General features: G+C 45.3%; 1 protein-coding gene across 4 annotated transcripts in view; it reads left to right on the top strand.

Moving 5' to 3' along the window:
- The first annotated feature begins 490 nt into the window (after positions 1 to 490).
- The window catches only part of PSMB7 (proteasome 20S subunit beta 7), a 35151-nt gene continuing 15014 nt past the window's right edge, over positions 491 to 20627 (top strand). For 3 of the 4 annotated variants that reach the window (XM_072352585.1, XM_072352586.1, XM_072352583.1), the window contains exons 1-8: positions 491 to 623; positions 703 to 796; positions 910 to 1007; positions 1470 to 1610; positions 2607 to 2722; positions 7868 to 7926; positions 18779 to 18930; positions 20242 to 20394. In XM_072352585.1, the coding sequence (XP_072208686.1) occupies positions 562 to 623; positions 703 to 796; positions 910 to 1007; positions 1470 to 1610; positions 2607 to 2722; positions 7868 to 7926; positions 18779 to 18930; positions 20242 to 20353 (834 nt within the window). In that variant the 5' untranslated portion in view covers positions 491 to 561 and the 3' untranslated portion in view covers positions 20354 to 20394. Of the gene's footprint in view, positions 624 to 702; positions 797 to 909; positions 1008 to 1469; positions 1611 to 2606; positions 2723 to 7867; positions 7927 to 18778; positions 18931 to 20241; positions 20483 to 20627 lie in introns of those variants that run through there. The other variant, XM_072352582.1, reaches the window with a different exon arrangement.

Raw genomic sequence — 20627 nt, 5'->3', positions numbered from 1 at the left:
TCTTGTCTGCAGACACATTGGGCCATTCTGTTTCCTGGGTCAACTGGAGGAACAGAAAAGCTAAGGCGGAGGTCTGGGGTAGAAGACACCGAAACAGCATCATCAACCTCCATGCACAGGCAGGGCTTTGTCAGCTGTAGGCACGGGCATTTCTCCTTTCTGTCTCACCATCCAATTACATTAAAAGCTCAGTAATTTTAGGTAGGTTTGCACTTTCTCCTATTATTGTAGATTCTTCAGAAGATCTAAATAGAAAAGCCTGGATTTCCCCCCCTTTTTGTCCTTCATTTGTTCTTTCATTTTCTTTGAAAGCCTCAATCCTTTTCCACAACCCATTGGACAAGTCGTACCCGCCAGTACAAGCAGCAGCACTTCCATTTAACATAAGGTCAAACAAAGGCAAAAGAGGAGCACAGCTCGGGGCAGCTCCGCGCTGAACTCGTTTCACACCCGAGACGCGCAGACTCTTATTCCCGGCCCGGCCCCAGTCCCGGCCCCCGCTGCGCGCGCAGGCGGCCGCCCCGGAAGCGCTCCGTGCGACCGTGACGGAGCAGCGCGGAGATGGCGGCGGTGTCGGTGCTGCGGGCCCCGAGCGGCGGATTCAGCTTCGACAACTGCGCTCGGTGAGGCGCGGGCCGGGCGGGGCGCGGGGCGGCGGCGGGCGCGGGGCTCACACGTGCCGCGGCTTTCCTTGCGTTGCAGGAACTCGCTCCTGGAGGCCGAGCTCGGGCAGAAGGGGCAGCGGCTGCCCGCGGCCCGCAAGACGGGCACCACCATCGCGGGAATCGTCTACAAGGTGAGCGGCGGGGGGCGCGGGGGGCGCGGAGCCGGGTCGGGTCGGGGCGGGCGTTGGGGAAGGCCGCGGGGCGGGCGCGGGGCCGGGCTCAGGCCTTGTTCTTTTCTGGGCAGGATGGCGTGGTCCTGGGAGCCGACACGAGGGCGACCGAAGGGATGGTCGTCGCTGACAAGAACTGCTCGAAGATACATTACATTTCTTCCAACATCTAGTGAGTATCGCAGGCGTTCGTGGTGTGATGGCGTTGGTAAGGGACGGGCTCTTTAGCTGTGCGCTTTGCCGGCAGCAGACACTAAGGTGTACTTTAAAACGTTAGTTTATGTTTATTAGAATGGGCTGGGAATGGTTTGGAGTTTCACTTGCTTTTTGCTTCATACTCTGCAACTATTGGCTGAGTGGGATATTGGTTTCCTCAGGTTTGCAGTGGGGGAAAGGAGCGCTGGGGCTACGTGCTGCACTAAGGCTGCCGTGGTTCAGAAACTGCAAATTCTGCCTTGGGGCGGCAGAGGAGAAAAACAAAGCAGTTATGGGTGTTGAATGAGCTGGAATAACTCAGGGAAAACATGCAGAAAAGGAGCTTGAACATGTTGAATAACACAACCAGAGCTCCAGTTTGGCCCTATTTGGTTATTTGCTTCCCTGCTCACCATGTCCTACCTGTAATGACTTCCAGCTGTTGTGGTGCGGGCACAGCTGCAGACACTGAGATGACAACTCAGCTGATTGCTTCCAATCTGGAGCTCCATGCGCTGTCTACGGGTCGACTTCCACGTGTGGTCACAGCTAATCGAATGCTAAAGCAAATGCTTTTCAGGTACTGAGTGCTTTCCTATTTATTAGCTGTGCTGTTAAGGCCCCTGGCTGTGATTTGTTCTTGTGATGGCACGTCTGTGTAACCTCCATAACAAGACTTTAGGAAAGATTTAAGAGTTGTTCTTTCCTTCATAGTTATTTGGACCAAGATGAAGGAAACAAAGCCTGCAGTGTTGTAGAGAACCAGTGCTGCAGCTGTACAGTGTTGATTAGTATTACTGGAAGTTATACCGTGGTTGTCCTGAGGAAAAATTATCTGCTTGTTGGGTTGATTGCAAACTACAACTTATTGTACTCTGGCAGTTGTACTTCTGTCAGCAGTGTGACTTAAAACGTGTCATTAAATTGAGGGCGCGTTCTCCAAGCCTTTAAGCTTTTCAATCCTGTTTTTAATACTGTTTTTTACTTCTATGAAAGTTACTATTGGAAGAGAAGAAAGAATGAAGTGTGTACACTTGGAGATTATTCAAGCTGTGGGAGAGTCTCCAGAAAAGTAAAGCCTAAACCAAACAAAACTCCACAAAAGCTATGTTCAAAGAGATGGGTTCTAATAATCCGTCGTAGTTGGCTTGATGCTGTATTGCTGGGCAGTTTGCCTTAAGTGTGTCATAAGACACAGTGAGTTAAAAAGCTAAAGCATCCAAGAAGATCTCATGGAGGAAGTGAGCATATGTTTTCTTCAAAGTCCCTAATTATAAACTTGATCACAGATGCAGGAACTTCGTGTAATGTTATAAAATGGAATTATCTCCTGGTTATCACAAACATAACAGCCAGTCTCCTTGCTTGTCCACTGTGTTGCTTGTTCTGATTGATGGTGAAATAATCACGTTTTAGTTAATTTCACAGATCGGAACAGCAATCTTTGTAGTACAGAGGTGTGTATGGTGTAAGCATGGAGGAATTCTCAAATGTGTGTATTGTGGCTTTTAAACAAACACAAAGTCACACTGCTTTATCACAGATTCTCAGATTCACCTGTAAACATTGTTCCTAGGTATCAAGGCTACATCGGTGCTGCCTTGGTTTTAGGAGGTGTAGATGTCACTGGACCTCACCTATACAGCATATATCCCCATGGATCAACTGACAAATTGCCTTATGTTACCATGGGTAAGTGCTGCCTCCTTTGTACTGCAGTGTAAGAGCATTAAGTCTTCCTGACTTGAGCGTTCTACTTTGCTGGCCAGAGATAACCAGTGTTTTAGCTAGCTTTGGGGTTAAATGTTTCCTTGAACACATGGTTTTCACCCCTTGCACAGGAATAGAAACGATGGCTTCCTCAGAACCTGAGAACCAAACCATTCCTTAATCTACAAGATTGCCTTGCTTATGACTGTCGCTCCTTTGTCTTCTTTGGAGATACTGTGTCCCTCTTCAGCTGTGGTCCTTGTATTCCAGGTGCAGAGGTTTGCTTCACAGGAGCTGGTGTGTTATTCCAGATATTCCTACTTGCAACTTAAACATAATGTTGTCTGTCTTAAGGAAGCGTTGTGGTGCCTATAGTTGGATACAAGTGTTGAATCCCTTCACACCAGCGCTGATCCTGTTTTGGTGTTACTGCCAGCAGTTTGGGCTCTGAGAATGAGGAAAAACCAAGCCAAACAGTAACGATTCTTGTGCATAAAGCTTTCATAACTGTCAGAAAAAGCACACAAACCAACTTTGTTGTCTTTTTTTTTTTAATTGGAGCTTTAATATATTCCTCATTGCATAGAGGGGAAGGTGTTCTCCTGAAAATGAATGCCCTTGAGATCACCTTCTTAGTATGCTAGAAACTCAGAGAAAGCTTAGAGGAAACACTGAGATTCTGGTACACACAAACCAGGTTTGTCCATAAGGTGCTTTTTTTTATGCAGAAAATGAAAACCTAAAATGCTTTAAAGCAAAGCTTAGAGAAGTGTCTCATGATGTATCTCATAAAGGTTTAGGAGACTGAGGTTTTGTGTGGGACAGCCAAGTGTGAACCTATATGTACCAGTAAGTGTAGCACCTGTTTTGAGAGGCTGTGGCCTCTGAATTAATTTGCCGTGCTGGAAGTTAACAAAGCTATTTTTAACACACAGCCTTTATCAATTAAAGCTTTCCACGTCTTTGAACTGCTAAAACTCCACTACTGTTAAACAGAATGTTGCAGTTAACTGTATGGTTAATCTGTGGTTCATTCTGCAGAGGTAGTGCTGGACCAATAGATGGTGCCATTACCTTAGGAACAAGTGAATTGTTTCCTTGGCAAATAAAACCCGTGTAACAGTCACGTTATGTGATGCCATTGTTTAGCCTCTAATATATATTTAAAAAAATAAGTGTTAATCTTTGGTTTTTGTAATTGCCTTATACCCAATGTTGTGGAAAACTGTGAAACCGTAACGGACTTTAAGCTGCCAACTGTGAGTAGTTAATTGGCTGAATACGGTCACGCAGCTGCCGTTATGTACATGGTTACTTTTGTGCCTATGTTTTAAAATATTTAAAATGTGGTATTTCTGAACATCCTGCCTGCTCCTCTCCAAAAACAGCCAAAAACTGAAGTAGCAGAGTAAGCTCAATTAGGTAGGGAGCAGACGTTCATGGGATTAATTGTACTGCAGCTTTAGCTTTGGTTTGCTGTCAGCTGTGCCAGATCCGCCTGCTGATTGCACGTTCCCCCTGTGCAGGATCCCACACAAAGCCCTTCTCAGCACGATGTCCTTTACCTTTCTGCTCCTGGTAGGCTGTGTGTGTTCGAGTGAAAGGAGATTTGCTTATGTGTTGTATCAGTGAAAGATGGAGCTGAGGCATAAAATGTATCAAAGGTCAAATCAAAGATCAGAATAGGAACCGTGTTTCTGTTTTATTTAGAGTGTGATTTTGCCCCCTCCCCCAATGTTGTAAGGGTGCTTTATTAAATCAGCAAACGTATCTTTGAGCAGTTATTTTCTGGAAATGAAATAGAAGATGTTTTTGAGGTGTTGGATTTTTCTGTCTTTAATGTGCATAAATATCTTGCCTGGAATATGTTTGTAGATGGATAGAGTGATGTCCTCCCTTGCAAGGCAGATTTAAAAGATACTCAGTGCTTACTCAGGAGTGAAAACATCAAATTAAACTGTTTATGCTGACAAAGGACAAAATTGGATTTCAGCAAACGATGCAAGATTGTCTGATTGCTTGGCTTGTCTAGGAAAGCTTCTGGCCAAGGCTCATAATGAAATGCATGCATAAAATTAAACTAGTTGAAGTCTGTAGTTCAGCTTTCAGAAGCAGTAAGTATGTTCCAGCAGTCTCTGGTGGCAGAAAGCAGTCCCCTGGTGCCGGCAGTGCTCCATATTCATAAATCAGCTCTTCATGCACTGGCAGTGCTGTCCTGCCGAGCAAGCAGCACCGCTGAGCCACGGCCCCTCGGCCAGGAAGCGGGCTGAAAAATGATCCCGATCGATGGGGCTGTGGAGATCACTAGGTTTTTACCCAGAGTGAACAGCAAATTGAATAGCAATGAGTGCGTGTGAGTAAGTGCCCTGTCAGGGAGCCCCGGCACTGATGGATGAGGAGTGCTAAATGCTGCTCTCTCCAGGCTGTGCTCATCCTCTGCCGGGGGAGCAGGCAGGTCCTGGCTGATGGAAACAGGCTGTACTAAGCACTGAGAGCTCTCCTGGTGGAGGTTCTGCCCATGGGCCTGGTTCTCTGGCTGGACACGCTGTGGTGGCTGCAGACCACTATGGGATGAGCCAGCTGTTTGTTCTGTAGGTATCGACAACTGCCTATTCCTGTAAATGGGATGCTGAAGTGGTACAGCTCCTTGTGTGAACTCCAGAGGTTTTTAAAGTCCCTTTCAGTCAAATACAGGAGGTGTTTGAATGACTCTGTTGTGAACGCTTAATAAATGGCCAGTGTTCCTTGAAGAAGTAAAACAAACTCTTACAGTCTCGTAAGTCCTCTTGTTTGTGCTGATTATTAGACTGAAAAATACTTCGATTTAGCTTTGCATTCCAGTTTGTATAGTTCTTTATGGTTGTTTTTTTTTAGCAGTCAGTGCTTCTAGATCTTTAGATGCTAGATTAATACTCCCCAAGCATTCCTCTTCTAGAGGTGTAGCACACAGAACATGTACGCACCGGGAATCCTTTGAATCAGCGCAGTGCTTTTGCTCGTGTACCCACAGCCAGCTGGGTCCGGGCTTCCTGGTTGTGACAGGTGGGTGTATGGTGTAAGCGTGCTTCAGAGCAGCTCCTATGGCTGTTGTCAAACAGCAGATGTGTTTTGGTGGAGAAGCTCAGGAGTGTATGAGTATTGTGGTTCTGAAAGGGCAGTTGTTCCAGCTGGTGCTGGTAACAGAGAGTTTCCATTGTGATGGTCAGGATGACAAAGATCTCTTCTTTCTGAAGGTGTTTGGTGGTGTTTCTGCTAGGGCTTTTAATCTTACCCTTACTGTTTGTAACCAGTAGAGAAAAAGGATTTTTAGGTGTAAATGTTTACATATAGGTACAATTAAGACTTCTGACAGCTCTCTAGAAACCTTTGTTATGGGACTGTCTGCGTCTCTTGAAAGTTGATAGTAAATGGTGATGGTTATTTCATGTGCCGTAACATGAGGAGCTGCTTTCCTTTTCTCTCCCCTTCCTTGTGGAGCCTGCTGAGCTCTGTCCAGTTCTTTGGTGAACTGCTTTTAAAAAGGAGTTGGAGGAAGAACTCCAGTCTGTGCCATTTATTGAGTTGTTGGAGCATTCCATTATTGGCTAGCTTATTAGACACTACAAGTCTTAAGAAATGAAGACCACTGCTCAGTGCTCTCAGCATAGGAATTTGTCAGCCAATATCTGGTAGGTTTTCATTCTGGCAAAATATTTTAGGCTTTATAGTTTCAGAGACACCTTATCTGAGGGCGGTGTTGTTTCTACTCTGGTTCCAGGGTTTTCCCTTCTGCTGATGGTAGGCCTTCAGCAGGGTGCCTTAGGAGTATGGTCTTAAAATTGAAACCTGGTCTCAGGACCTGTTAGAGATATTTGTTAGAGATATTCCTATGTTATTCTGCAGAAAGAATCGTGTTTTAAGTCCATGTTTGTTCTGGAACGCACCTCATTCTGCCCTCGTTGCAGGGATTGGTACAACCCTTTTATTTGGCAGTTTGTTCTGTGATATCAGCTGTTTTTATAAGCAGTTCATTTCTGCTATTACCTGCTTAAAAATCCTTTTTATTCCCAGCTTCAGCATTTAAAAAAAGGAGTCACGTATTGCTCCGAGGTGTGAATGAATAGTCATTGCCTGTAATACAAGTACACACTTGGAGCGTCCTACTGCTTTTAGATGTGATGTATTTGGTACTGTAAAGGTAATGATCCTCAACCACAGCAATATTCTGTAACAGGAATATCTGTCATATTCATTGGGATTACCATGTTCATTGATTTGTGTCTGTAAATCTGCTGTTTCTACCCTTTAAATTTGATCTATAATTGGACCTCCTTAAATGGTTCAGATAAGGTAGTCTGTATTTTCTCAACAGTGTCGCTGTCAGCTTCTCCTTTTTCATTATACATTCAGCAGACTTGATAAAATCAGCAGGACACCTCATTTGAAACTGTTTAATCGCTGCCTTTTTCTTTCACTAAACCATTGAGGTGGTCAAGCGATATACACAAATCATTTTAAATAGAAAATACGGCGTTCTCTGTGACCCAGCTAAACAGATAGCAGTATGCAAAACAAGTTAAAAAGTAATAAATGCCAAAAAATCTTCTAATTGGAGTAAAAAATGGCAGCTAACTTTGTTCGCTCCCCAAAAGTAGCGCACTGAAATATGGTCAGGGCTGCAGACAGACGAGAGCTCTTCCTGAAGGTTCTGAACAAAGCAGGTTTACAGTTCCGAACAGTATTGTTCTGCTTTTTGTATTAATTTATAGAAAGTGTGCTTGTAACATGTGCCATTGAGTGCTGTGGGTGCAGACGGGCGCTGCTGTGGTGCTGTACAGCAGTAGCACCGGACTCCTCATCTCTGCCATCTGGTCTGTCAGTGCTAAAAGTAAAAGGGATGGCACGGAGTGATGGGAGCAGAGCACGGCAGGAACCTTTGGGAACATGGCAGGTTGTGTGTGCTGGGAGCTGTGGAGGTTGGTTGGGTGCAGCAGGTCAGTATGTGGGTAGGTTTTGCTTACGTGTGCTGCTGTTTGTCAGCTTTTCCTTTAAAAACCTACCAAGTAAATACAGAGAACCAAACTCCTGTGTCTAAATATGGTATCTTGATACCTTGCCTAAATAAATGTCCCACTTGTGTTGCTGCAGGTTCTGGCTCACTGGCAGCTATGGCAGTTTTTGAAGATAAATACAAACCGGACATGGAGGTAAGAAATGTTATTAAAACAAGTGTTTCTTTCTGGATAATACTTGCTGTTAAGAATTGAAGAGGTTTGAAGCTATAAAAAAAGGTCTGCTTTAGCATTTTAATGTATGGATTTCCACTTACTGCAGAGCTGTAAAAAAAAAATGTCAGGGTGAAGTGGATTTTAAGAAACAAATAATTTCTCTCAGATCTACAAATGGAAAAGCTTGTATGATTTTAATGTAGATGAAAGCTTGAAATTGACTTCACAAGTTTAATGACCTTTGCATGGTCAGTCTTGCTGTTTTTCCATTGGCCATTGGTCAGTCTCTTTTGTTTTTAATGCAACTCTTAATCTTCTTGAAAAAAAAAGAATGCATGAGTGTAAATCAACGAAGTGTTCAAGTGGTGTAGGAAACCCATTAGATTTTGGGTTGATTGGGTTCTGAACACAGAACTAGCAGCTGCTTTCTTACTTTTCCTGTCTACCTAAGAACTGGTCAGTGGGAGATTTGCAAGGTTGTGAGTTGTGGTTTTGCTGATGATATTGATCAAACCTGGAAGATGTTCGTGTTGGTCGGGCAGTTTTCCAGTAGCAGAACTGCTGAAGATTCAGCAGTGAGGAGTTGTTTGGTTCTTCCCGGATACGTCCCTGTGCTGGCTGAAACAGCTGTAGGTGCAAATGACTACTGAAGTGCAGTAAGATGATGTCTGTGTTGTATCTTAGGTAAGATCTGAAGAGACCAGACTTCTGGCCTTCAGGGTATTCATAAATAATGTCCAAAAAAATGGTAATCTTTTAATAGGTGCTCACGGATCTTCTGCCATGCAGCGGTGCAGTAGGTGCATGACAGGAGGGGCTACTGGGTGTAGACTTCCTGCTCTTCTACTGCTGTGGGAACAACACAGTCTCTTTTCCAGCCTCTTGTATGACTGTGCAGTTGGCACGTGTGTGCTATTCATACTGAAAACAGAGACGAAATCTTTGGAATCAACAGCTACAGCATAATAATCCCCTTTCAGAGACACAAATGTGTCTCTGCTGTGTGATGGAACTGAAAATCTTACCTCATCCTCAGCTAGTTCTCGAGCTTGTATTTTAAGTCATTCTTTGTGTAAGAGCAACCAAAAAAGGCACCAAAAATTGGTAAATTTCCAACTTTTCCCACTTAGAAAGGTCATTCTAATTAAATTGTCTTCATACGCAACCGTAAATGGCAACAGATACTCACTGCTAAAACAGGCGTGTAGAAACGCAGCGTACCAGTTTGTTGAAGCAGATATCTAGATCTCTGGGAGCACCTTAACCCTTCCTTTGTTTTCATCCAACATTCTGTTGTCTGCTAACAGTGTAATAATCTGAATATCCACACCAGTGCAGTTTCAGGTTGTCGAGTCCAGCCCTGCTCTTCAGCATCTCTTCGTGTCGTGGCTGCCATCTTAAAATATTCACCTTTTGTGCCCAATGTATTTTCCCAGTAACATACCAAATAGCGCGGTATTTCAGTTGAAATTAAATCTGAAGTACGTTGTGTATTCTATATAAAATTTGCCATGAAATGGCAACAATGAGGAACTTCAAATTCCTGGAGATTAATTTAGTACAGTGGATGGAGGAGTAGTATTTTTCTGCCGAGATCAATGCTGCTTTCTTGTGTGCTAATTGTCAGAATATCTTGCTGGGGCTACTGGAGGGGAGTGGTGTGCTGCAAGACCATCACATCACAGAAACATGATTCAAAGGCAAACTGTCCTGCACCCTCTGGTATCGACTTGCAAATTAGCATCTGGAATGTAATTAAACAAGCTTAATGAAAGTAGCAGCTGAATACTACTGGAGAAGACAATCAGCTTTTTTCCCTCTGATATATATTCTGTACTATTGAAGCTGATCACCAAACACATCGTGTGAGCGCAGTTAAAAAAAAATTAGCATTTATTTGAAGAATAGGAACTGTTTTTCATTCTGTTACGCTTTTGGCATGCACTGGTGTCCCATGAGAGCCGTGCCACAGCAGATAGTGCACAATATTTATAAATCCGTGACAGGCAATAATAGCAACTTGAAAAATTCTTTTGCTAGAATTTCAAGTTGAGAGCTGCCAAAAGCTGAGAGGATCAAATCTGCAGTGGCAGCTGCTGTGCCCTACAGTTAGAATCGTAGACTTTGAAGATTCTCAACTTAAAGAAAAGGGGGGAGAAAAAAAAAAAAAAAGGAAAAAAAAAAAAAAAAGACTGCAGGCTTAGCCAATTTTTGCAGGTTTCTGGAGCTCTGGCTCTCTGCCTTTTGAAGATGAGTTGCTGAAGCTTCTACCACCGCCTGAGGCATGCTAACACCAGCAGGATGTGTTTTTTTTCCACAGACTTAGTGTGTCTTCAGATTTAAGTAGCACATGCTTTATCAGTGCCAGCTGTGATGGTCCTTTCCCTGGTTGCAATGCAGGGAGATGATCTTTACCCAACATCCTTCAGAGAAACTGCTAAGATGGATGGTGACGTACACAAGTGCCACTTCTGCAGACTGATTTATGGAGGCATGTTTCATTATGAAGCAAGTGCTGGCCTCTAGAGGAACCATTATAGATTGCTGAAGATGTGAACACTTTCAGCCCTGAAGGCCTGTAGATGCTTCAAAAATGTAATGCCAAGCACCTAACTACTGTGGAACAATATTAATCTGTCATGTGGGCAGCTATAGGTCTGCTTTAAAAAACATAAGTGGAAGAACAGCACATCTAATAGAGTGGTTTGAGCTCAGATCTTTCGTTACAGCCAGTTTTTCTTTCAGGAGAGTGGCCGCATGGTTTTTAAACCTCAGTCAGAATTTGCAAATGCATTCATGCCTTCCGGTGCTGAACAGCAGCGAGGAAATATGGCAACCATCATGATCCAGCGGAAAACTTCTTCTGTGGTGGTAGATGCTGGAATTTAGGCTTTGTCTACATTGTGGTTGTTGAATTCCTGGGGAAACTGGGGGGCATTGTGTATTCTGTTCTGGTGTTTGACTTTTGGGGAAGGAGCAGTTTTGGTCTGTGGAAGAATTCCTGTACGTACGGTGAGGCTGTGTGGTCGCCATGGACCAGAGCTCCGTGTGGGGAAGGCTGCTGCTGCCTTCCTTTGTGTTTCAACTGAACAGCCAGGTCAGCAATAAGATCTAAAAGGAAGAGAGGGGGAAGAAGCTTCAGAAAGCAGTGCTGTTGTAGAGCAGAGAGGCACACCTTGGTGTGATGAGTTCAGGGGCACAAAAGAGGTGGGGAAAATAGATGGTGGTGGAGCCTGGTAGATATTTGTAACTAAGACAGCTTGCTGCAAAGATATGAGGTTATATTTACAGTCATTTAAGGTGCCTTTTTTTTTTTTAGCGTGGCATTAAGAGGTGATGAGTGAAAACCAGAAGCCTCTGGAAGGTGGGAGGAGATTTAATGGGGTGGTGCTGCTGCTGTGGCTCAGCCATTGCACCTGTACTGCCTGAAAAAGTGACCATCTTCTGCAGCTTGTCCCCATACCAGAGCTGTGCTCTTTCACCTGCTGGCCCGATTTGATGATTCTGCCTTTGCTAACTTGTTTGGTTTTGACAAAGACAGGTTGGGGAGCAGCCCTTGGAGCAGGTCAGCTGGCAGATTTGGGTAACCCTCTGTGGGAGAAGCAATGAGTGGTCAGAGGTAGCGGCTGTGTCTGTCATAGTAGGTGTGCTCACAGGGAAATTGTTCGGGAGGAGAAGGCTGGAAGTGGTCTGGCTGTACAGTGCATAGGCCTGGCTCACCTGACCCAGCTTTGTTCCTGGCATGGCTGTTGTGATTGAGGAGTATGAGGGCAGTGCTGTGTCCCCATGTCAGAGCTGTGATGCAAAGGATTACTTCCTCCAGGCTCTGCACCAAAGGCCTGTGCTGTACCAAAGGGAAGGCTGCAGAGGTGCCAATTTCACCACGTTCACTGCATATCACGTATTTATTTTACAGCAGTTAAGCATCAGACACAGTACAAAATCTTACAGAAATGTGTCATTTTCTTCTGTTTTTAAACAGGCGACGTACAGATCGTTGTGTTGTATTTCCTGCTGCCCCTTGGTACGATGGCATTGCTTGCATTTATTAACTACTGGCAATAATACCAGGCTATTTTTGGAAACTGTCAGAACTCTCTGATCTCCAACAATAGTTGTCTCATCAGTCTTATTTAGGCTGCATCTGTGTGATTCGAGGCTCAAGAGCAATGACAAGCTGCATATGAATGCTGTGTTCATTAGTGATGGTGATCAGAATGCCTGTGTCCCACCACAGGGCTCAGGTGTGCAGGCTGCAGGCTAATCCCACCAGCTGACACCGCCAGCTTTAATGACTCTGGAAGGTGACCGCTTGCTGGGAGGTTTGTTGGCTGAACTCGGGCAGCAGACAATAGGGATCAAGCCAGGCTCTGGGAGGTAAGCTGGAGATCCTGCCTGGGATACTTGAACCCCTATTGGTGTCAAACACAAAGATTAAGGAAATGGGGGGAGGGGGGGGAACTGATTCTGTGAACAAAAATAAGTACTTAGTATTTATGTGCTCTGTATATCCATTTATTCCATTAGCAGTGACAGTAATGGAGATGGTTAGCAGCACATTTCCACTGCCTTGTGCTTACGGAGCTCTCTGGAATGGGGTTTATTGCTGTCCAAGTGTACCTGTGTTACTTTCTCCTTGGGACACCTGCGTTTCCAAGGGTAAACATCAGGGTTACTGTGATCAGAAGGATGGGAAGCAGTGGCTTTTTAGTGCTGTTTCATGCTGTTTCTTGGACTAAAATGACTGTATGCTCACTCAGTTTCTGCATGGCGTGTCAGACAGTTGGTTCTGTTCTCACGGCATTGCACCTTACACTGATTGCCCAATGGCTGAAGTCACTGGAGGCATGTTTAGAGATGTTCCTTTTGAGTGCATCAAAGTACAATTTCTGTGCAGAAATCAGGTGAGGGAGATCCATCTGGTACCAGCAGAGCACTGAAGCATGTTCCTCTGCTTCTCCATTTACAGGCTCAAGATAAACACGTCTTGCCTTGGTTGAAATTGGGCCTTGCTGCATGACCGAGGGCAGCCATTGCTTCACCTCTGCAAAGTAATACTTAACTTTGCACACAATAGCATAGATAAGCAAGTCAGACACAGGGTTCCACACCAGGAGATCATCTCACTGCTGAGGGGGGGATGCAGGACAGGTCATCATTTCTGATGCATTTCTCAGGAGCAGGTGTTCCACCTTAAATTGTTGGGATCTGTGCATCTCCTACAGCTGCAGAGCCGCAGCCTGATGACTCTGAGTGCTCTGGGTGATATTTCAGGTGGTGTGGAGCTGCTCATGCAGTGATGCAATGAGGACAGCCTGGCTGGGAGGGAGGTGAAGGGTGCTGCTCCGTGCTGCTGGTAGGTGGCTGTGCTCAAGAGGTGGCTTTGGTGGCTGCAGTGCAGGGCAGTGGAGCAGCCTGAGGCACAGTGTGCAGCAGCACAGCCTGGCAGGATTTAATGCTTGGTTACTGTGGGGCAAGTTTGTTTTGTTCTGAGCACCACCTTCCTGGAAACCAGGAGCTTCTCCTCAGTATAAGCAATAGATTAAATGCGTCGTCTTATTAATTCTGACTTCAGACTCTGGAAATAGCATTAAAAGAAATCCTGCGGCTGTGAGAGGAGCTCGTGATTTAATTCAGTTCTGCTGGAGCTGGGGGTTGTGCACGGCTCCATGTAAGGAATGAAATATAGGAACTGGTGCTACCAAATAGTAGTTCTGAGTCATATACGTTTTTTGCCTTGGCAGGTAATTTGGCATAAATTGTTAATGTAAATCCAGGTTAGTGGGGAAGACATTATTTTACTAAAAAAGATAAACTGCTGATTAATTCAGTATAGAACTCAATTACAAATTGAAAGTGTCTCTGCGGGATGCCAGTACCCTAAAGACAGCAGATGTTGAATTGATACTCCAGCATATTTCACACTGGTATGAAATATTAACGTGGTTTATTGTAGTGGTGTGCTGTGCGGTGGCGGGGAGGAGGAGCTGTGATGAGTGGTGCGTGAGCGGCCGCTCCCATGGAACAGGAAAAAATGGAGTTACTGCAAGTGGTAACTGAGGACTTTGGTATGTTTTATTTGAAAAGTTCTTACCAAGAACGGGTAGGAAAGCAAACGTTTCCTCTGAGATGTAACTGCGTTACTCACAGCAAAGCACATCAGCTGCAGTGCAGGTCACCCAGCCCATTGCTGCACCTCAGCGCAGGCTGCAGCGGTGTGGCCGCTTTTGGGGCAGCTTCCAGGTCTTTAACAGCTGCTGAGTAGCACTGAATGCTCCTATGGATGATATTTGAAGGCGTATCTTTAGACTAGTTTTCACAACACCTCTGCCTTGCTTTGTGGCTTACCAGACACCCAATGAAAGATGATGGGGAAGCAGTAGGGAGCGGCTGGAAGGACGGACTGCTTCCAGTTTGTGTTCACTCTCAGGGATGAAGGAAAGCAAGCTGTTTTGATTGTCTGTTTTTGCAAAACACATTCATGAAACAAAGTTTGTAATTCAGCTGCTTACAAGGTGCTGCTTGGCACCTCACATCACTTCCCCCTGCTTTGTGGGGAAGATTTGTGAAACCTGCCTGGCTGAAGGGACACATCCCAGCCCGTTCCAGCTCAGAACAAATCTGTTCTCATTGAATGGACTCTTGGTGTTTCCTTACAAGTAAGAAAGCAAAGTGCTTTTCTTCTCAGTTCTGTTCCCTCTTTGGAGTTAGTGCAGATTTTAGCATCGCTTCCAGTTATGTATTGATCTCCACCACAATTCCTCCCTCCAGACAGACTTGCACATCCTCTCCATGCTGCAGCCTGCCGATTACTCTTCCAAACTCTAATTATGCTTCTGCAGGTGCTTATGTCCTTCAAGAGGTATCGCATTCCCACCCTTCAATTCCCATCACTTCTCTATAGATTTTTTATTTATGTGTATTTATTTTTAACTATCTCGGTCCTTCCCCAGGCTTCTGATTTCTTCCCCTTCTCTTCCAGCCTGCCAAACCAGAAGACTCTTCCTTTAAGTAGGTTGAAATTCCTACGTGAGACAGAATTCAAACAAATTTCATTCTGGTGTAAAAGTCAGTTTTTATTATGACTTTTTTTTTTTTTTTTGCACCCTGTGGTATTCACCGTGTGCTCCTATCCACTGTGTGCTGATATTTCACATTCTTGATGAGGTTTAGTGCTGGAAAACCAGAGGATGCTGGTGACCCGCAGAAGGCGCTCATTTGTTTTTGGTAAGAATCTTCTTGAACAATGCTTTCTGTAGATTTAAATCTGGAGATGATGCCTTGTGTGACTTGTGAAGTTACAGAAAGCTGCTGGTGAAGCAGTGCAGCCGTTCCCTTCGCTGCTGTAGGCAGTGATTAAGTTGTGTCAGAGCTGCTGGCGCAGGCTGCAGTAACGTGAGGTAGAAATACCCACATCTGCTGTGGGAAGGTCTGTTCCAGTAGTATCTGAAACCTGGAAATGGCTTAAGTGAGGGGAGAAACTTGATTCAAGTCATATACAAGAGTAATGTGTAAAAGTTCCTTATTGGTGCTGTTTGGGACTTGCGCCGTCGCAGCAGTGGAGAGGTAATCCATCAGCTCCTGAGCGTCTACAAAATGCAACTCTCCAGATAACAGGTTTAAAGTAAAGATTTAATACAGTCTCTATCTACTATGATGCTGCAGTGACAGTTTAAAACTCATTCTCTAAATCTCAGCAGACTTTATGGCTAGCAGTGGGCCCATATAAAGCTTAATGGCATTACAACACATAAATCATCTTTTAAAGATGCTACCAGCGGCTCCAATATTAAATGCAGACAATTGTCTGTGTTATAAATAATTTATCAAACACCGTTTCAGATTGGCCTTCCACGCTGAGTTATTTATTTTAGCCTTTACTGTGCTATTCCTAAGACACGCTTTGAGAGATCCATTACTGGTCAGTTTAATGAACTTGGGGTCTGCTTTTCCCCCTCAAGTACTGCGGTGCATCTGTGGTGACCATTACACGGCTGATCTGGACCTCTTTGCGCCTTTTACAAGTGCTGCCCGTTTGTCATGGAGTGGTAAATGGAGCTGCACATTGGAGTCCTGGGACACATTGTGTGATGCAGTGATGGAGACAAACAGATAGCTCTATAAAGCGCTGCTTGTCACCGCTGACTGGTGCTGCAGTACATCACTCTTGCTGTAATCTCATTTAAGAAGCAGCGTGGACCCGAGAGAATGATATTCCCAGTTAGCTTGAGGTCTTTGCAGCCGTAAAGTAGGAAGTGCTCCTTTTATATACTCTGAACTTTTAGGGTTTTTTAAGATTAATTATTACAGTGACTCCTTCCTGCCCCCGTCCTCAGGACTGTGTCAGCACTTTTCCCAAGAACCCCCTATTTTCAGCCTGTAAAGCAGCAGTCTTTGCTGCAACTTTGTATGCAGGATCTCTACCGAGGATGTCTTATTTTTTTCCTCTTGTGGCTATTCTGGTCATCTTTCTAAATCACGGACAGGAGAGGAAGAGCAAGCAGCTCTGCAGCAGGCCTTTCTATAATTAAAATTACTCCGGGTTCATGAGCTGGGCAGCACTCCATCAGATCAAAGAGCTGAGGTGACATTTTGGGCTATGCACACAGCGTAGCAGAGCCGCAGCGTGGGGACAGCTGAGCTGTGGTGACTGCAGCCGTCACTTTGGGACTATTTTGATAACAGCAGACTGACAGCACGTTCTAAAAAGGAGAACAAAATGCGGCCAGATGACTCTGCAAGATTTTATGTCCTAAGAAAAGACTGAATTACAATTAAAGGGGGAAGAAGCGCCCACCATCCTGCTGCGCTTTTCCTGAGCTGTGGTGCCTCTCTCACACTAAGCTCATAGAACGGTGTAGCATAATTTCAGCTCTGCCCTCGGTTAATTCTAAAAATGAATTTGCAGCCACCTCATTGCATGGAGCTGTTGGCCACATGTGCTCGTGCTGTAGCACCAAAGTGCTCTGAGCGGAGCTGTGCTGCACAGAGCTGTCCTGCAGGAGCAGTTTCTCCAGCATGGTGGGTTGGCGCAGCTGTAAGTGCAGTCCGGTGCTGGAGGTGGTTGGTGTTTGAAGGGCAGGGCTGATAGAAACGGATGCTATTTCTGTAGTTTTCCCACTGCTGGCCAGTGCCTTAATTAAGCTGTCAGAGGAGCACTGCTGCTATTAATGTTCCTGCATAGCGGCTGGTGCAGAATGCAGGTATGTGCTGGCGGTGGTTGGTGCCGAGGCTGAGCCGGCTGGGTGCCCCATGGCTCTGTGCCCTGACACCACTGCTCTGTGCACAGAGCTGAGGCCTTCAGCTTGAGGCAGATGGAGGAGCTGTGTTTGTCAGGGTGAGTGCAGGATAGCTGCTGTGCTGCTCTGTGCTGATGGCAGATGACGTCTCCAATGTGTTCATGCATGGGGCTGTGCGGTACCTGATGGGGTAAAGCTGGTGCCAGATCTCTGCGCTTGTGGGCTGCATTCAGCCTCCCTGCTGCCCACAGAGGACGTGCATGTTTTGCATGCGGCCCGTCAGTGTGTCCCTTACGTGTACAGGAGAGAAGCTGCACCAGGGCAGTGAGTGTGCTGTGTTCTGGTGCTCAGGACCTGCTGAGGGGAGTGGGGCTGCAGCACGGGATGAGGGCACAGCCAGGCCCTGAGCCACCCCAGCTCCATCCCCAGGGTGCTGCTGGGCACTGAGCTGCAGGTGCAGTGACACGGTGGGCTGCCTGCATGCAGCCGCACAGTGTTATTGTGGCAGCCGAATGGATGCCATAGGAAGGTGGTTTTGTAGCATTTCCTTGTGCTTTGCTGTCCTCACATATAGTGTAAAATTAGAGCTGTACTAGCTCTGCCAGTTTCAAATAGTGCTGGGTCTGACCTATGACTTTCAGCAAGTCGCTTTCGAAATAAAAACCCTCCCTGGGAGCTGTAGAGGGAGCCAGTGCAGCTGGAACAGCCTGGGCTACGAAGGAGCTTATGGGAGCGTTAGAACTTGTCTGAGGCCTTTGGGGAGGGGGGAGTGACCACGCTCTGCGGTAACACTGTAACTCGCTTCTGATGGTTTGAAATACTTCCTTGTAAAGGACATTAACCTGGATGTGACTGTCAACAGGTTCTGTCCTGTTTCAGGCTATGTAGACAGCTTCTAAATGGTGACAACTAGGAATGGTAACTCCCCAGCACGCGTATTTCAGCTGCTGCCTGGTTGCACTTCTACAGGAAAGCAGCTGATACAAACCTGTCAATGGGATCCTCGCAGCTTTTGTGCGTGGTTTCAGTCAGCACCTGCCTTTAAATTCTGTGCACTCGTGTTCAGGGCTGGAATTCGAACTACTGGCTGCAGTTCAGACTGGAGCTGCCTGCAGCAGTTAGTGTTAAGATGAGCAGGATGTGTTTTGAAAACCACACTGCATTCCACAATCATACATATAATTTTGGTACTATAAAGGACGATTAAATTGTCCCTACCTGGGAAAGGCAGTAACTGAACTAATAATGTGGGTCTTTACCTTGTATGCAGCTTTTACAGGGGGCACTACAGGGAGCCTGTACATGTGTACAGAAGCTTTGTTGATAAAACCCACGCAATTTAATTTCTCCATTGAGACAAAGCCTTGCTTCCTTGGCTGCCTTTACTGAACTGTGAATGTCCATTGTAAAGGGGGAAGAGGTGGATGGTGAGCAGGAGGAAGGCAGCCTGCTGCTCAGTGTGCGGTTGTTGACACTCTGCAGTACTTGTCTCACTTATTGTTGTGAGAGCTCACAGCTTCCTCTGTCACATGGACAAACATTTCTGTGAAATGCCAACACTTGTGCAATGACAGCTTTCTTAACTTGTCCAGGAAGAAGAAGCCAAACAGCTTGTGAGGGATGCCATTGCAGCTGGCATATACAATGATCTGGGCTCTGGCAGTAACATAGATATCTGTGTTATAAGCAAGAACAAGTTGGATTTCATCCGTCCGTATGACGTGGCCAACAGAAAAGGCGAAAGGTAAGAAAGAGTATTTGTGAAGCTGAGCATTACCCAAGGCTGTTCCCAGCAGTTCCTATTTCCCACAATGCTGAATTTGGGGGCAGTCGGTACCTGCTGCATCAGTGTGCTGAATTTCATCTAACAAAGAAAACACAATTAGTGGCTGCGTTAGGCCGGTGAGCAGAGGGTTGGTGGCATCTACAGGTCAGTGAAAGAAATTAACTGCTGCCTCCCTGTCAGTTCTTTACCACGTTCTTTACCTTTGGAATTTCAGGCAGCTTGAGAATAAAGTTTCACATTTGGGACTGAGTAGAGGCTCGTCCACTCCCTGCTTTTCAGTTCTCAGTGCTGATTTCCCATATTTATTGCAACGCCATCATTCTGTGACTTGCTTCTGTAAGACAGTTATTTTGGATCCTGAATATTATGAACACAAAAACCTGCTGTTGAACTTGTTGGGAACCAAGGCTTCATTTCAATACATAACATGGGTTCGCAACACTGAGAATATTCAGGGTAGAGAAGTGGTGGAATTCTGAAGTGAACAAACTGTGACTGTTAGCAGAGCTGACAATATTTACGCTGCTCAGGTTCTGTTTGGTGCATTGCCTCATCAGTGAAAGCGCAGCCCCCGGGCACTTAACATAAAAGTACATGTTGCACATAAAGGTTTTGCAATAAGTTGTGCAACTCCTCCCTACTCTTCTACTGCCAAATAGTAGAGTTCATTTAAATCCTTTTTCCCTTCTTTTTATGGCAGACACTGTGGCCAAAGCCACGATGTGCTGCTCCAATAAAACACCCATTGTATTTCTTACTGTACAGATTCATGTGCATCATAGTTCTGAGCAGAAGCTGCTATGGTTGATAAGTTACACTGTCAAAGCGAGATATGGCTTCTGGTGTGCCATGCCATGCTAGGTCAGATGCAGCAACATTTCTGAAACATGGCTTGGTTACAGGCTGTCTTTGTGTTAAATGCTGTGTTTAGCACAGAAACCCAAAGTTAATACAGTGGTAAAATTAATCTAGAGCTGAAAAGAAAACAAATATTTCTTTTTCTTTGGGCAAGGATATACAGCAAGAATAGCCCGTCCTACAGTGAAATCCAGCTTATTTGTTTAAAGGTGATGCACATCCTAGAAATGCTAGGTTAGCTGAATCAGTTGTTGCCATCAGTTTAGATTCTGCATTAACCACAGCGTCTCGCTCACTTTAGACAACCGCAAGAAACTTCCATATCATGGTCAGCTAATTAGTTCTGGTCTTCTGAGAGTTTTCCTAGGCAGTACCATCTCCCAGATTAACCCTCCTGCTTTTGTTTACCAGGTTTGGCAGATACAAGTGTGAGAGAGGAACTACTGCTGTTCTCACAGAGAACGTAGCGCACCTGGAGATTGAGGTGGTGGATGAAACCGTACAAACCATGGATACTTCCTGAGCGTTCCATGCAGCCGTTGTGTCACTGAGGACACACATGAGGTGCGTTTCACTTTTGGAAGCCTTCCTGCCTCAGAGAAACATGTGACCCACACAGAATAAATAAAGAGGGGTCTGACCGTTCTCTTAATCAGTGTGTCATGGGGTGCTCATTTCTTTTGCTGCTTTTCCGTTCTTACCTGTTGTAAACATGGAGTTCATGCAGAACTGCTTCTGCTTTAATTATCACAGGGTATTAAGAGCTGTATTGTGAGGTTTATATCCATTCTTCCCTG

The sequence above is a fragment of the Excalfactoria chinensis genome, chromosome 18 (assembly GCF_039878825.1).
Source record: "Excalfactoria chinensis isolate bCotChi1 chromosome 18, bCotChi1.hap2, whole genome shotgun sequence".
NCBI lineage: Eukaryota > Metazoa > Chordata > Aves > Galliformes > Phasianidae > Excalfactoria > Excalfactoria chinensis.
The sequence above is the reverse complement of the archived record's forward strand: the minus strand, read 5'-3'. Positions and strand labels throughout refer to the sequence as shown.